General features: G+C 47.7%; 1 protein-coding gene across 1 annotated transcript in view; it reads right to left on the bottom strand.

Moving 5' to 3' along the window:
* Positions 1-8,984: 8,984 nt before the first annotated feature.
* The window catches only part of ZNF608 (zinc finger protein 608), a 115,066-nt gene continuing 106,661 nt past the window's right edge, over positions 8,985-17,389 (bottom strand). The window contains 4 exon segments of the mRNA XM_047083951.1: positions 8,985-9,070; positions 12,573-12,726; positions 14,334-14,506; positions 15,089-15,506. Coding sequence (XP_046939907.1) covers positions 8,985-9,070; positions 12,573-12,726; positions 14,334-14,506; positions 15,089-15,506 — 831 coding nt within the window.

The raw sequence follows: 17,389 nt of genomic DNA on the forward strand, positions 1-17,389 counted from the left end.
AGCTCAGAGCCTGGAGCCTGCTTCGGATTCTGCGTCTCCCTCTCTCTCTGCCTCTCTCCGACTTGTGCTCTGTCTCTCTCTCTCTCAAAAAATAAACATTAAGAGTTTTTTTTTAATTAAAACGAAAAAAAAGGAGGAAGTACCCAGGTAAGCCGGCCAAACAGTCAGAAGACAGAGGCCCTCAGAGTTGCCTACATGGAATGTGGGGTGAGGCCGGAGACACTTGGCCTTCCCGGAGAATACTTCCTTCATATTAAATACCAGTCATCAGTTTCCACCACCAGATGATGAAAAGGAAGTCCCTCTTGGCTGACCCGGGGGACGCTACTTGGCCACCTGTAGGATCTTGGCCCACCCCACCCTCCAGTCGGTCATGGAAATGTTCCTGGGTTCCCTGAATTGTCACATGGGGTTTCCAGAAGCTTCACCGCCACAGCAGGAGGACTCTCAAGACAGAAACCTGTACAAGCTGGCCACTAATAGGCACCGAGACTTCCCCCGGCTGTGTGTCATTTTGTGTCTCTGATTCTGCCCCTCACTGACTACCATAGAAGCCAGGCAAGGGGCACGAATGAGTCAGACATCGAAGCTTTCCACATCTGGGCATGTCTGCCACTCGCCAGCGGCCTGGGGACTGAGCTCACAGGGCCCGCGGTCAGCGGGGCTGCTGGGGACCTGTCCATGACTAATCCTGCTTCAGCCCCCAGACAGTCTGGTCACCAAGCTGTTGTCATAAAATACATCTTTTATTGTGTGTCTCTTATCACTGACGGGATGGTGGGGGGTTGGGGGGCAGCTGACATACAGGCACTTGGGGATTTCTGAGGCTGAGCACATCAGGCTTGAAGGTTTATGAGCTTTGGTCGCCGAGTCTCCAAAGCGAGGGCTCGTGTGCACATCCATCTTCCCAGTCAACAATAGGTCTGCAGGGCACTGCAGAGACATGCGGTTGATGCACAGGGAGGAGCGCCGTCCCCTCTGACTAGAAGGGCTGAGCGCACAAGGTGTGGGCACTGTGTCCCTAGGAACTATGTGGCCCTTTAGTGGCACCTCAAGAAATCCATCCTGAAAGGACTCTGCTCCTGTCCTGTTCGCCCACTTTCAAAATTCCTTCTTTGGAAGGAACTGAATCCCACCCAAAGTATTGCGGGTCACTAGACCGGCATTAGCCCACCCCTCACCAACTCAGGGACCGCCACATGGAACCCCTGAGCTATCCACCCTCCGCGACAAGTGCACCTCTATACGTGGAACCGGCAACGACTGATAGAGGGGCAGGAAATTGGGGCCATTCGTCTCCCTTCTTCCTACCAACTGCTGTGATCTCGGAGAGGAGAGAGGGGGTCAGAGGTCAAGAGAACGAAGCCCTCCCTGCATCCCTCTCCAAACCCCACCATCGAGGCTACCCAGGAGCAAACCGCCTACTCTTCCCCCTCAGCAACCACAAGACTGGTTTGCAAGAACCACTCAAGGCTCTTTCTCAACCTAAAGCTTTTGGTAACCCTGTGTCAAGGACCACAAGCTAACGCCTGGTTTCTCTTTCCCTCTAGGAATCTTCCCAGGGGATTCTCCCCCCGGCCAGTGAGCTAATCTGACCTTGCTCTTGGTACACCAGTGTCTGACATTTACCCCTCCCAACGTGCCAGTGCCCTTACCGCCCCCCCCCAACCCCGCTCCCCATGACTTCAAGCTTGTATCTCTATTCCAGTAAGGAATCCAGAGATCCTCTCTTCTCTTCAGATTACAGGCTACTTGCTTGGGGAAAAGGTAGGTCCGTCTTATTTCTTACGGGCTTTAAATTTTAGGGAACTTCTGGGGCGCCTGGGTGGCGCAGTCGGTTAAGCGTCCGACTTCAGCCAGGTCACGATCTCGCGGTCCGGGAGTTCGAGCCCCGCGTCGGGCTCTGGGCTGATGGCTCAGAGCCTGGAGCCTGTTTCCGATTCTGTGTCTCCCTCTCTCTCTGCCCCTCCCCCGTTCGTGCTCTGTCTCTCTCTGTCCCAAAAATAAATAAACGTTGAAAAAAAATTTTTTTTAATTTTAGGGAACTTCTGCAGGGAGAAAAGAACATACAACTGTGTGTGTGTGTGTGTGTGTGTGTGTGTGTGTGTGTGTGTTTGGGGCGGCAGTGAAGAGCGGTATCATCCTTCCCCCCCCAGTAGAGTCCCGCTCGCTAGGTTTCTGAATCCCTTTGCCGTCTTTCGGATGTTCAGTGTGGTCTATGACGTGGTAGCTCACCCCTTAATTCCGCCCAATCACTGGATTCTCTAGAACAGAATCAGTCACAGTGGAGGGGCTCCCTGAGTTTCGCTTACGTGCCAACAACTGCCTGCTTCCTACCCATACCCCATCCTGTGTGCACACGTAGTTCAGGAGGAGCACAGGACAGCAGGAGAATCTACCCCAAGACCCACTGGGCTCAAGGAGAGGTTGATCTTCAGACAACACAACATTCTACTCCTTCCTCTTCTTCCCTAATGGAACCCTGGTTCCAAGCCCTCGTGCGTCTCTCCGAGGCACGATCCGGGGGCAGATTCTCACCCTTCTGAGCCCGAAGAAGTGGCAGCAATCTCATCCTCTTGTCCATGATGGTTCAGGAGTGAGCATGTGCCCTGATTCTGGTCAAGCAGACATGAGGGAATGTGTGTCAGGTGTCGGAGAAAGGCTTCTCAACCCCTAAGACAGAGACACAGAAAGACTCATTCCTGTCTCCCAGATGTGGATGTCTCTGGACAGGGCCCCTGGAACTTCACGGCCATTAACACAAGGGATCAAGAGACTAGAGCAAAGAGTATTCCAGAGAAGCAGACCCGGTGGCATGGAGGACTGCATCTGGGGCTCACTCTGCTTTCAGCTTTGCGTCATGGAACAGAATGTCATTCATGGGTTCAGGCCATTGGAGTCAAGGTTTTGTTACAGGCAGGGGAAAATACCCAACCCCGCAACGACCAACTCCACCAGAGATGCCGTCCCTCTCTGCGATCAGGTTGAAAAGCCATCCCTGCTGGGCTGGGATTGCACCCCTCCTTCCCCACCTGCCAACCATCACCCTAGAAATAAACCCTGGAAACTTCAGGATCTGATCTAGGAGGATGGGGGTGGGTGGGTGGATGACCTTCCCTGGGGAGGGACAGGAAGATGGGACCACCTTCTCCTTCCAACCTGCAGTCTTCTGATGATTCCATGAGGCTCAGGGTGCCTGAGCCACGTGCCTCCTGCCACCCTGAGTAGGAAGAATTTTTGAATCAAATAGTATATCTTGCCCACAGCACATATCTTCTGGAACAAAGTCGTCTCAGAGGCCAAGAAAAATCAAGGCCATTCATTTTTTTTAGGCGTCCGCTATATTAGAATAAGGTAGCAATTCCAATCCAAGTTTCTAGAAACGGGGGTACGGTTTACATGTTTACATCTTGCAAATAAATATTTCGCGCATCTCCCTCGGCACACAAAATGCACTAGAAAAGGATCTGGTTACGGGAAATGAATCTGAAGCTGTGGTTGGAACTTCTTCCTTTGCTAGTCTTTCTTTTTTTTATTCTTAGTAGGTTCTGCGCCCTGCGTGGGCTGGAACTCATAACCCCTCAATCAAGGGCCACATGTTCCACCAACCAGCCAGGCGCCCCCCTACCTTCACTTTTTTCAAAACTTAACTTTTCTGGGGTGCCTGGGTGGCTCAGTCGGTTAAGCATCCGACTTCGGCTCAGGTCACGATCTCGCGGTCCGGGAGTTCGAGCCCCGCGTCGGGCTCTGGGCTGACCGCTCAGAACCTGGATCCTGCTTCGGATTCTGTGTCTCCCTCTCTCTCTGACCCTCCCCCGTTCACAGTCTGTCTCTCTCTGTCTCAAAAATAAATAAACGTTAAAAAAAAACTTAACTTTTCAAACCCCGTTTTTCCCGTCAGCCTCTATCACACGAGCACCAGTTCCCACCACACCGAGGTTGGATTGTGAGCTTCGAGTTACCAGCTGCGTGTGGCAGTGTTAAAAGTAGCGGGGACCGCTCGGACAACCAGGAAAATAGTGTAACTTCCAGCAACTTAGGCCAGCAATGAGCTGACGACCCTCCAAGCTCTCAGGGTCCTGGGTCTGGACTGCTACCCAGCTCTGGGAAAGGCTGCACCGGGGTTTTGTCTTCTAGAAAACTCAAGACACAGACTATATAGTTCCCCCATTTGCCCCTCTGAAAATAGTCAAGAGTTTAGCAAAGAGGGGTGCCTGGGTGGCTCAGTCGGTTGAGCATCCGACTTGAGCTCAGGTCATGATCTCATACTCCATGAGTTCGAGCCCCACTTCAGGCTCTGTGCTGACGGCTCAGAGCCTGGAGCCTGCTTCAGATTCTGTGTCTCCCCCTCTCTCTGCCCCTCCCCTGCTCATGCTCTGTGTCTCTCTGTCTCAAAAATAAATAAATAAAAAAAAAATTAAAAAAAAAAAAAAGAGTTTAGCAAAGAAAGCGGGCTGGGTCGTATTACTTACTGAGCGACGTTACGATCCCTCTTCTGAAACACGAGGGCATCGTGCTTGTGAAGCCTGCCCCTGTCCTTGAGGCCGCGTGGACTGCACTGGTTTTACCTCTGTGCCTCAGTTTCCTCAATTCTGAGACGGGAACAGTAATTGGGTTTTAGGAGAATTAAGTGCCGAGGCTGGGAGGCCTTGCTTTTTAGAGACTGCTTCGGAGAAGGAAAAGAAAGAATCCATGCTAAGGGCCCTGCTAAGCGCGGGCTTCACTTCTGTTTTCCCTCCTCAAGTTAAGGAAAGTAAACAACATTTACGACTCAGGCTTCTGCGGGAAGCAGGGAACGGATGACTGTTTGGTGACAAAACAATAGTAAATGGCTTCGCCTGCCTAGTCTCTTTTTCAGACTCAGGGAGGGAATGAAACGACCGGGAATTACCATTTAAACCGCTGTTTTATCCTGTATCAATCATGGCCATTCCTTCTGGTGACTCTCAGACCCTTGGGCCGAAACCACAGTAAATCAGGGTCACAGCCAGGGTGAACGCAGAAGGCCAGCCTTTAACTCCCTGCGCGTTAGTGAGCACTGCTGACCAGCACGGGCAAGTTTCCACGAGAGAGCCATCTGAGATCCAAATGGGGGAACCGAGGGTTCTACGTGGAGCCTGTTCCCTTGTTTTTTTTTTAATATTCTGCCGTCGATGGGACCACAGCTGTAAACAACTCTTCACTCTCATTGCTCCGTGAAGTTAATCGGCACTGTGTCAGCACTGCGGGCTTTGTGCATATGTTCAGGACAAGCTGATATGAGCGGGCCTAGAATGAATAATGTTTAGTAAAATCAATAAACCCTATTATTAGTCACTAAGGGGACTGATTTTATGTCCATAAAAGTGAAACAATTAGAACCGCATTAATGGCAGATTCATCATAGTAATATAACGGAGCCAAGTATGCCTGTCTTTTGGGAATCTTTAATTTACCATTCAGTCCTGACTATGTACTCAGCTAGAGAATCAGCACACATAATATAAACAGACCCCGGCCTTTGGCAATTCGTGTTGTCACAAGCAAAGACAACACTGTAACAGTTTCGGGGGAAGAAACAAAACTTCATTTAGTGATTAATGTAAACCAGTCATGAATAATGTTCCCGTAAAAGCCTAGGGGGAGAGACTGTTCAAATCGCGCTGTGCCTTTGGTCATATATCGCGCTGCGCTTATCAGCACTCCTGTTTATTACGGGTGCAGAGCTAAGCATGGTCGGCCGCATCTATTTATACTCTATTTAGGCACCTAACTAGCAGTGATTAAAACGCTGATATGTAGTAAGCATACACCCAGTCATTTTGCAGCTGAAGGGGAAGACCGGCTTTTATGAAAATTGTCTTGAAAGTACTTATTGCGAAAACTAGGAAAGTCCTCAGGAACCCGTAGCGTTGCCCGGGCACCGTAAGGAACACGGTAAGTGAGCGGAAGACTTAAGGCGCTCTTGGTCTGCCGTTGCGTTTTGAACAACTCGATTGTCTGGTCTGTTCCAGAACTACGGCAGCACGTAGGCCATTAACAGACATACTTGAAACTGGGTTTCGAACAGAGGAAACATGCTTGTTGAAGCGGCATACGAAAAATTACATGAGCTCTTCAAGGATACATCAAGATGTGGTCTACAAACGGAAAACGAAAAAACGGATTTAAAAATGCGGTTACAAAACGATGGGAAATACGTGAAATTCTCTTAAGAGTAGGAAAACACCAGAGAGTGATTTTTTATCAACAGTCACGAAGACGAAATTCAAAAGGAAACCCAAGTGAAAATTCAAAGAAAAACGTCCTTCTACAGAAATCTAGTAAGAACACTGGCTGGACCCGGAAGGCGCCCGGCAAGGGTAACACTTGAAGGTGATTTTCTGAAAGTGGAGAACACATGTGGCTTGCACAGAAACCTACCCAGTTGTGAAGACAAGGCCCCTAAGGGGGACAGCAAGACAAAGTCCAGCAACTTAAAGAACTTTTTAGAACACCAAGTGGGAGAACTGCCATTGGCAATTAGAGTAAAATTAAAAACTTAAGAGTTGCAAAGAAGCACGGAGATCGACCAGTCCAGACACAGAAAGCACACCCCCACTGCAGCGTTTCTTAGTGGCTGCGATGCCCCCCCACCCCCACCCCTCAGATCTGTGCATGGATCACTTCTCATCTCCAGTACTGAGGCTTCTCTGATCGCTCTATCTACACTCGCGGACTTTCACATCCCAATGCCCACTCACGTGCTTTCGGTCCGTAGTGTTTATCAACCATCTATTATACTCTTATCACATAGATATTTTATTATGCTTACCACACCTAAAAATGCAAATTCTGTGAGTACAGGAATTTCGATCTGTTTTGTTCACGGCCATATTCCAGCACCTACACAGTGTCCGGGATAAAAGTAGGTGCTCGGTGAGTGCTTCTTGGAAGGGAGGGAGGATGGGAAGGGGGGGCAAGGAAGAAGAAAGGAAGGAGGCAGTTAATTCTGTACGTTTGGCATAAAATCCGCTCATGGGACAACTTAATGGCGAGTCAAATAAATGGCTAGCTGACTTTTTACACACTTCACCTACTGTCCACGCATTGCCAAGACTAACTTTGCAATATCATTCCGTATCACAACCACCTGTATCTACCAATCTGTAGTGATGTCACACCCCCTGTTCAGAGTAAAGACCCAGTGACTATGGACATGTCCTCTGAATTAAACACACCGCTTGGATGTTATACCCGCGTATCATATAAGAAAACTTAGCATGTGTGTACTTCATGAACTGAACATTCATAATATCAAGAAACCGCTTTTTTGAAAACTGGAATCACTATCAGCCAACTAGAAAGAAGTCGAGACAGACAAGAAGCCGTTATAAAAAAAAAAAACCTTTTTAATTCTGATTGCCAAATTATTTAAGGCAGGTATAAAAAAGGAAAGCATTCAATATACATTTTACATAAAATAAACTAGATTACAGCATAAAACAAGTAACCAGGCAATGGCGTTAAAGTCTCTCTCTTCTAAAACTGGATAATTGTAAACATTAAAAAAAAAAAAAAAAGTTGGCGGTGGGGGGTGGGGACTGTAAGACTATTCAAGTAATAGAACAATCACAGATGTCTCTGGTACGCAGGCTATTGGGTTATTTGCCATTCAAGATTATCAAAAAATGACACCTCATTATTCACAGATGCTCATTATTTCCCCATTTTTAATCTTTACATTATCTACAACACAGTTTTTGTGGTATTGGCAACCCCATGCCTTCCAAAAGTCATTTTTTTTCCACAACACACAAGTACAAACAGTGACTACAGGAACATTTTACACGGATGTGTCTTTAACGGGAGCCACCAAATAGACATCTAAATTGTACCCAAGCGTCATCATCACAGCCAGCCTTTCTGAGGGCCTTGCGGGGGCGGGGGGCAGGGGGCGAGGTGGGGGGGGAATCTATGAAGGATATGCAAGGTTCAGGCACACGGATACGTCATTTATTTACAATCGAAAAGGAAAAGGAAAAGAAAGTAGGCAACCTTTTGTGGCTAACGCTTTTCAACATGACAGATACATTTTTTTACTTCCTTTACTGAGTGGTTTGCAACGGGATAGCAGACCCTGTGTGTGCGAGCCTGGTTACTGATACAAAAAGTAAAGAATATATATATATATATATATATGTATATACACATATATGTATACGTATATATATATAAAACAGAAGCTTAATTACAGCAACATTTGTTACTCTGTGATAAAATCTGTAATTTACAAAAATGAAATGACTGGTTCTTGCCTGCCATTAAAGGCATTTCAAATTAACACCATGGAACTGATGTCTGTATAAAAGCGCTTCCCCATGTGATCCAGTCACATGACAACGTACATTTCCAATCTTGTTATTCTCTGCAAAGGAAAAAGAAGACCTTAGCACAGGGCTCCATCCGCATCTGACGCCGAAAATGTGAAAACCCTAAGACTGACGGGCTTATCTTAATTCTATTCAAATCATGGAACTCGCTTATTCAAGAAAGGGAATGCACACGAGGGTTATGATCTACACTGTGGAAAAATAAATTATGTTCCTTTCTGACACAACTTGAGGGATAATTAAAAGTATCAGAGAACAAACATGACCTTTAGCATTCTGAAAATAAATGTCTCCCTTTGTGACTTTATTTTGAAACGTGATAAAACAAAGGGAGTGGTGGCGGGAGTGTTTTAACAGGGCTGTGAGGGTAACCTAAGAGGCTTTTCGACTGCTTGAAAAATAAATAAATAAAAGCACTCATCAGTTAATTACTAACCTATACTACAGCTAAAGAAATGAGGGTCCCGGAACGTAAGCTGCATGTAAAGCAACGGGCCATTAAAAGCACGTTCGTTACAAGAATATAAAAACCCAAAGAGCCAAGTTTTTGGTCTAAAAGGCCTACACTTAACTGCCTCCCACCCATTAAGATGTCTCTAGGTAGAAAAATGTAGATTCAAAATGTAAGGATATTTACCTTCTTTGTGCAGGAAACATTCCTGATGCAGATGCCTGGGCAGCCACCTGCTGAGAGGCAACGAGGGCGGCGGAGGTCAAGCCTAATGGGGGAAAAAATGCAGGGTTTCTGTGACACTCGGGAAAGATAAGAGCAGGTGCAGGCCCAGGGGTGAAGGGCTGCAGCAATCCGTCCTCTCCTAAACACACACAGGAAATGTTTCACATAGAAGAGACGGAGCCCACACCGCTTAGTCTAACCCCTATCTAGCCATTTATCCGATACTCTGCGGTTTTCTTAATAGCTAGTCAAAGAGAAGAGAGAACATTCCATCTCTGTGACTCTGCATGGTACTAAATGGTTTGCTCGCATTCCTGAATAGGAAGCTCAGGAGACATAATAGGTCCCCGGCAACAACAGGAATCAAAAGTCACAGTGAATTACAGAAGCAACACGCCATTTGCTTAGCATACAATACTTTCATAATAACTTTGATCACTTCAGCATTTCCCCAGTGAACGAACACAACGCATCCTGCATCTCGTAAGAAACAGAGAACTGGTGAATGGAACTTAACAACAGTCCTAACTTCTACCTTGCAAGAGAAAGACAGCAGTCAGAGAACGGAATGGCTCCAGATGGCGCAAAGCTGCCTGATAGGAAATTATTTTTTAATTCTACAGAAAACAATCCTGGAAAAACAAGAAAAAACACATGCAAAGCTAGGGAAGATAATTCTCCTTCTAAGCCCTCTATGTTCTTTCTGAACGCTACTAGTTGACTGTGAGTGGTAACGAGGGGTAAACAAATAAAAATGACCTTTCCCATGTGTAGAGTACTTCCTACTCCTGGAGGTACCTTTCACACATGGTATCTCGTATTCACACAGCAGAATGGGGGCCAACGTGGCAAGTGCTATGGGTTGAACGTGGCCCTCCAAAATCCCTATGCGGACACCCTAATCCGCGATGTGATCATCTGAAGATAGGACTTAAATAATTAAGGTCAAATGAGGTCATGATGTCCTTATAAGGAGAGACACCAGAAGGTAGCTCTCTCACAAGCTCTCCTCCCTCCGCCGCTGCCCCTGCCCCCTGCACACAGAGAAGAGGTCGTTTAAGCACAAAGCAAGATGGCAGCCACCTACAAGCCCGGAACCGAGCACTCGTTACCAAGCAACCGTGCTGGCACCCAGCCTCCCAGACTCCAGAACGATGAGAAAACTTTCTGTTGTCTAAAGCCAGAGAGTCTGTGACATTTTGTCATGGCAGTCTGAGCTACCTAAGACAGCAAGAACCTAGTGAGTGGATCTCTTGGTAGAGATGGGGCCACCACCTACCCCCGTAAGGTGACAGAGCTGGGACAAGCAGCAGGAGGTCAACTAGAACACCACAAATCGAAGGCTATCTCACAACGATTCTATGGCTTTTTCGCCATCATTAAAGTCACAGCAATGAACGGCTGAGAAGAGCCCCCGAATTACAGGGGATTAAAAGTGTTGACCCTGTCCCCATCAAATAACCACCAGCATTTTTCACAGGGCTAGAACAAACAATCCTAAAATTTGTATGGAACCACAAAAGACCCCAAAGAGCCAAAGCATTCCTGAAAAAGAATGGTAGCCACCAAAACTGGAGACATCACGATTCCGGACCTCAAGCCATATTACAAAGCTGTAATCATCAAGACAGTATGGTACTGGCACAAGAACAGACACATAGAGCAATGGAACACAACAGAGAACCCAGAAACGACCTCACAAACGTATGGCCAACTAATCTTCGGCAGAGCAGGAAAGAATATCCAGTAGAAAAAAGACAATGTCTTCGGCAAATGGGGTTGGGAAAACCGGACAGCAACACGCAGAAGAATGAAACTGGACCACTTTCTTACACCAGACACAAAAATAAACTCAAAATGGATGAAAGACCTAAATGTAAGACAGGGAGCCATCAAAATCCCAGTGGAGAACAAAGGCAACAACCTCTTTGACCTTGGCTGGAGCAACTTGTTACTAGACATGTTGCCAGAGGCAAGGGAAACAAAAGCAACCACGAACTATTGGGACCTCATCAAAATAAAAAGCTTCTGCACAGCGAAGGAAACAACAAAACTAAAAGGCAGCCTATAGAATAGGAGAAGATATTTGCAAATGACATATCTATAAAAGGGTTAGTATCCAAAATCTATAATGAACTTAGCAAGCTCAACACCCAAAAACCAAACGACCCAGGTAAGAAATGGGCAGAAGACACAAATAGACATTTGTCCAAAGAAGACACCCCCGAAAGATGGCTCACAGACACAGGAAAAAGATGTTAACATCACTCTTCATCAGGGAAATACAAATCAAAACCACAATGAGATACCACCTCACACCTGTCGGAATAACAACTCCGGAAACAACCGGTGTGGGCAAGGGTGCGGACAAAGGGGAACCCTCTTGCACTGCTGGTGGGAATGCAAACGTGTGCAGCCGCTCTGGAAAACAGTGTGGAGGTTCCTGAAAAAGTTAAATTTGATCCAGCAATCGTACCACTCGGTAGTTACCCAAAGGATACAAAAACACAGATCTGGAGGGGTAGAGCAGCGCTATCCACAACAGCCAAACTGTGGAAAGAGCCCAAATGTCCATCGACTGATGAATGGTGGATTCATCGACTGATAAACAAGAAATGGATACACACACACACACACACACACCCCTCTATATACACACACAATGGAATATTACTCAGCGATCACAAAGAAGGACATCTTGCCATCTGCAATGTATGGATTGAGCTAGAGTATATTATGCTAAGGAAAATGAGCCGGAGAAAGACAAACATATGATTTCACTCATACATGGAATTTAAGAAACAAGACAGATGACCAGATGGGAAGAGGGGGAGGAAAAGAGAAGACAAACCACAAGAGACTCATAATCAGAGAGAACAAACTGAGCGAGGGGTTGATGGAGGGAGGTGGGTGGGGTAGGCAAGATGGGTGATGGGCATTAAGGAGGGCACCTGTGATGAGCACTGGGTGTTGTGCAGAAGTGATGAATCACTGAATTCTACTCCCGAAACCAATACTGTGCTGTGTGTCAACTAACTGGAATGTAAATAAAAATCTGAAAAGAAAAGGTTAGACCTAATCATGTCACTCCCATTACTTTCGGGGTGAGGGTCGGGGTGGGGGCAGATACAACGTAAAAGGCCTGCAGAAACCAGTGCCATTTCACCAAAGCCTCTCATTATGCCTCCCTTTTTTCCCACAATTTCCCTCAAGCAGCTATCTGATCTTCTGATTGTTATATTCAGTGCCCCAGACACTGGCCGCCACCCTCAGTCCATGAGATAGCAGGAAGCCACCGATAACATCAACCAGTGACAATTATTAAGTGGGAGTCATTTCCTGTCTCAATAGAACACAAAGACGCGGGGAATCGCCTTCATTGTATTACTAGGAAATACTAGGAAATAAGAATTAAGAACTTATTTACTCCCTGGAGTTCATGTTCACTCAAAGCTCAGTGTGTTTATTTTAAGACGTGAGCGGTCCTTTGGGCCCATAGTTTTCCAAAGCAGAACGAACAACACAATAACGACAGAACCGCTGACCTTGGAAAGGGTCATATTGACCAGGGATGAGTGGGTAACCCATGCCCACGTGGGTGTGGTGGTGCGTGTGCAGGTGCCGCTGGCTGAACGGCGAGTGGCGGTCCCTCTCCCGTTCTGCCTCCCGCTCCCGCTCTGCTGTCGCCTTTTCCACGGGCTGCAACAGAAAAGAAAAGAAAGACGGGCCCCTCTAAATACTCTGAAAAACAACCGACAGGAGTGCTAACCCACTTCTGTCCTTTGAGCCCTATGTGTAAATGATTCAGAAGCAAACACAGAGATACTTAACATTCCTTACGAAGTGAAGATCATTTCAAAAGGCACGCATGAGTTCCAGTTGGAAAAAAGCCAAAGCTAAAGAAACGCCCCACCTAAAAGTTAACCAGGTGGCATCAGGGTTTGCCTCAAGTGATGGAAATAAAAGAACTTTTTCTTTACAGTCGCTCGAAATTGCAAGATTAGGATCTACCCGATTTCTTCCCAGAAACAACATTTATACATGGGTCAAGAAGGTCGAAAAAAATTTTCTAATGACTGTGTATTTTACTTACATTTTGTGGGGCGAATGTATCTCCCAATTCTCAATACACCTTATCCATTTTAGCCCATTGAAAATACACCTCTCGGGGTGCCTGGGTGGCTCAGTTGGTTAAGAGTCTGAGTTCGGCTCAGTTCTGATCTCACCGTTCAGGAGTTCGAGCCCCACATCGGGCTGTGTGCTGACAAGCTCAGAGCCTGGAGCCTGCTTCAGATTCTGTGTCTCCCTCTCTCTCTGCCCCACTCCCACTCTTTCTCTCTCTCAAAAATAAACAAACGTTAAAAAAAAATCTTTTGAAAAACAAATAAACAAAAAAAGAAAATACACATCTCGACAAGACAGGGCAATACCAAGTACGGGAAATCATCGCCCTGTGCCTCTGAAAGCATTCCGGAATCCGGCAGCTTCTGAAGGCTCAACGAAAAGCTGTGGTTCTCCCGAATCACAGTTTACGACTGCCTTTCCTACACGTGTCTGCCCACTAGAACCCGGCCCACCTGAGGTTCTCGTTGTCACGTGAAAAGAAAAAAAATGCCTGTGCTGGAAGGAGTACGCACAGAAATAGATTCATGAATCCCCTTTCCTCGCTTACAGAGTCCCTGCTGGACTCGTCCACATCAAAGATCTTGGATCTTACTCCAAACTTCTTTTCTAGGCAAGAATGGCCACACCCTTTTGCGTCTCTTGACACCAGCCTTTAGGACTAGTAGTTGCCCTCTTTCACGGAGGGGGTGGTGCCGGGATGGGAGCGAGGGTGCAGCCATCTTTCACAAAGGCACGTGTCTCCCTTGCTTCGGGAAGTTACAGGGACAGGACAATGGGTCGAGGCCAAAACAGACAGGTGCAGCCGTCCCTTCCCCATGCGACTCACCCGTGCCAGTGCATCAAAATATCCGCCATCAGAAATACTTCGCGCCGCAAGCCGGCTCCTATGAATTTACATGTCCACCTAGCAGACGCCCTCCTGGGCAGTCAAGGCACGGTGCATTTTGCGACAGAAAAGCTCGCCAGCACCACATACGCTTTGACGATTTTTTTTCTTCCCCCTCGCGTGTGAAAAAGCATCTTACCTTTGAACATTGCGTTCTTTATGTGCGAGGATAAAACAGCATCTTGAAATCACAGCTGGGTTCGAAAACCATTTATATTTCAAGACCGCTTCCTAGCTTGTCCCCTCTTCTCCCCCAAAACACGGTACTTTTAAGTAACAACAAAAGGAGGCTTACGGCAGGAGACTTGCTATGGTACTGGTTGGCGTGCTGCTGGAGCAAGTCCAGCGCTTTTGATTCCGATGTTGTTTTCGTGTTGATGCTAGGGCTGGTATTGACTTTCTCTGCCTCTTCTCTCCCTGACATCTTCCCATAAACAGGATAATGAAAGCCTGGAGAGAGATAGGCCCCTGCAGATAAACAACAAATGCCACATCAAGTTATGGGCTCCATTTTTTCAACAGGAAAAAAAAAAATCACTCGGGTTACAACGAATTTGGGCTAAGAGTCGGAGACCTTAAAATAGGGGATTACATTAAGAATGGGCTACATCATCGTTAAAGTGCACGACGGAGGTTCTCCGATTTTCTTCTCCCAGTTAATTCGTCCTGATGAACGGAGGTTATAAACAGAATTGAGCTTACAGCCATTTCATACATTTACGCATCCGCTTAAGTGAAAGGAACAGTAACTATAATGATTATGACAGTGAGCGCCGAGAATATTTTCATAGGCAATAAAGTATCTGTCAGTCTAACAGACGAGAGCATCAGAGTCTATGGAAACTAGAGCCGGGAACCGTTGACGTTTTCTCTAAGACAAAACAAAATGAACTCATGTTAAGTAAGTTTCATCCTGGGGACTTGAAGCAGCATAAAGACAAGCAAAACAAACGCGACCACCGAAGCATCTCATTTATCCTGAGCTTTTCAGTAACCACTAAGTGAATGTAGCCTCTTCCCTCTAAAAGAGCGAGAACCCGCGACACGTACCAGGGTAACTGTGCATTAGGACAGGAGAAACAGCCCGGTATGCAGGGTGGCTGGGGTCATACATCTGTGGGTAAGGATAAGCATGCAAGTACTGTATGTAGGGCTGATGCTGACTCAGAGGCGAGGAAACTGCCACTCTCGTTCCCCGAGAGTCCTTCCAGTTCACAGGCGTCTTCCGATCATCACTCTTGAGCTTGTTCTCCTCCGTGGACTGAGAATCCGGGCGCTTGGCCTCTTTGGGCTCCTCCTTAATGCTCGTTAATGACACGGGGAGGCTGGACACGCCACTGTCTTTAGTGGGAGTCTTCCTGGGACTATCTTCTTTTAATTTCTTTTCCCTCTCAAGCTCTTCTGACTTTTGCTGATCCAGGTATTTGGGCTGGTATACATAATGATGCCAGGTCCTTGAATCTGGATCCTGATTGAGGGGAGGGGAGGGGAGAAGGAGGGGAGAAGGAGGGGAGGGGAGGGGAGGGAGAGGAGAAGGAGGGGAGGGGAGGGGAGGGAAGGGGGGGAGAAGGAGGGGAGAAGGAGGGGAGGGGAGGGGAGGGAGAGGAGAAGGAGGGGAGGGGAGGGGAGGGGAGGGGAGGGGAGGGAGAGGAGAAGGAGGGGAGGGGAGGGGAGGGGAGGGGAGGGGAGGGGAGGGGAGGGGAGGGGAGGGAGAGGAGAAGGAGGGGAGGGGAGAGGAGAAGGAGGGGAGGGGAGGGGAGGGGAGGGGAGGGGAGGGAGAGGAGAAGGAGGGGAGGGGAGGGGAGGGAAGGGGGGAGAAGGAGGGGAGAAGGAGGGGAGGGGAGGGGAGGGGAGGGGAGGGGAGGGGAGGGGAGGGAGAGGAGAAGGAGGGGAGGGGAGGGGAGGGGAGGGGAGGGGAGGGAGAGGAGAAGGAGGGGAGGGGAGGGGAGGGGAGGGGAGGGGAGGGGAGGGGAGGGGAGGGGAGGGGAGAGGAGAGGAGAGGAGAGGAAGAAAAGAAAGAAAGAAAAGAAAGAGAAGGAAAAGAAAAGAAAGAAAAGAAAGAAGAAAAGGAAAAAAAAAACTCGTTTTAAAATCTCCATTTTTAAGCAAAACCCATTAATCACCATGACAGCATTATTACTCTTACTTCTAATGCTAAGTTAACATGTATTTATGTGCTCGCACTGTGCAAAGAGCTTTACCTTCCTCTCACAAAGTAATAACATCTGAGGTAGGCGTCGTTATTAACCTCTTTTACACAAGACAAAAGCAAAGCTTTTAAAGCTCAAGGAACAGCAGGGTCGTGCTGCTGACCAGGGCGCAGCTGGGCTTCCAACTCAGGTCTGAGGGAACTCAGAGCCGGGCCCTTCGTGGGATCTTTCAACGTTAAATAACACCCTCAGACATAATTTAATCTAACCCTCATTTTCCCTTCATTGTCTCACATAGGCAAAACGAATTTGAGAATTCGTCAGCTCAGGGGGCGCCTGGGTGGCTCAGTTGGTTAAGCGTCTGACTTTGGTCAGCTCAGGTCATGATCTCACGGCTCATCAGTTTGAATCCCGCGTGGGGCTCTGGGCTGACAGCTCAGAGCCTGGACCTTGTGTCTCCCTCTCTTTCTCTGGCCCTCCCCTGCTCACACTCTGTCTCTCCCTCTTTCAAAAAATAAATAAAAGTTAAAATACATATACATATTTAAAAAACTTCAGCTCAGGCCACTGAGTCACGAATAGATCACGTAACATCATTTATGGGGAACGGGGCGGGGGGGGGGGATGGAAACTCTTGGTTTCCTAATGTATTTTCTTCAACTACAGCAGCTGAGGCTTAATATAGGGGCTCACATCTCATGTGCGGACATCTTCATCAAAACAAAATTTCAAAAATTAATAGCACACATCATAGCTTTTCTTTTAGAAACCAAAGGCATCTATAACCCCCCAAGTTCTGACGCAGCCCTGTGAAGCCACGGCCTGATTCAGGCCTCCAGAATTGGGGCAAGCGAGGAGCCCAAAAGGCCTCTGCGACCCCCATCCCATTCACGACAAAAACCCCCTGGGTATTTAAGTCCTGAGAGAGAACATTCAACCTTGGGCCTGAGTCTCAACCTCTGGGCAGAAATGAGCATCAAGAAAGGATTCTGGTGCTCTGATTCACCAGAGGTGAAAGCGTGGGAGTGGAGAGGGGGGGTCGGGAGGCCGGGAAACCCCAGCGTTAACTCTCGCGGGACCGTAGTGAGTCAGGATGTGTGCGCAGTGACAGAAAGTGCGAGCACACGTGTGATTTCGCGGTGGCCGATTTTCAGGTGTCTGCACAGGGAGCCTCAGGCTGGCCGAGCAGGGGCTTCCGGGA

The sequence above is a fragment of the Lynx rufus genome, unplaced genomic scaffold, assembly GCF_022079265.1.
Source record: "Lynx rufus isolate CCGP_SWC_20201006 ecotype Redwood Valley unplaced genomic scaffold, mLynRuf1.p SCAF_1, whole genome shotgun sequence".
Lineage (NCBI taxonomy): Eukaryota > Metazoa > Chordata > Mammalia > Carnivora > Felidae > Lynx > Lynx rufus.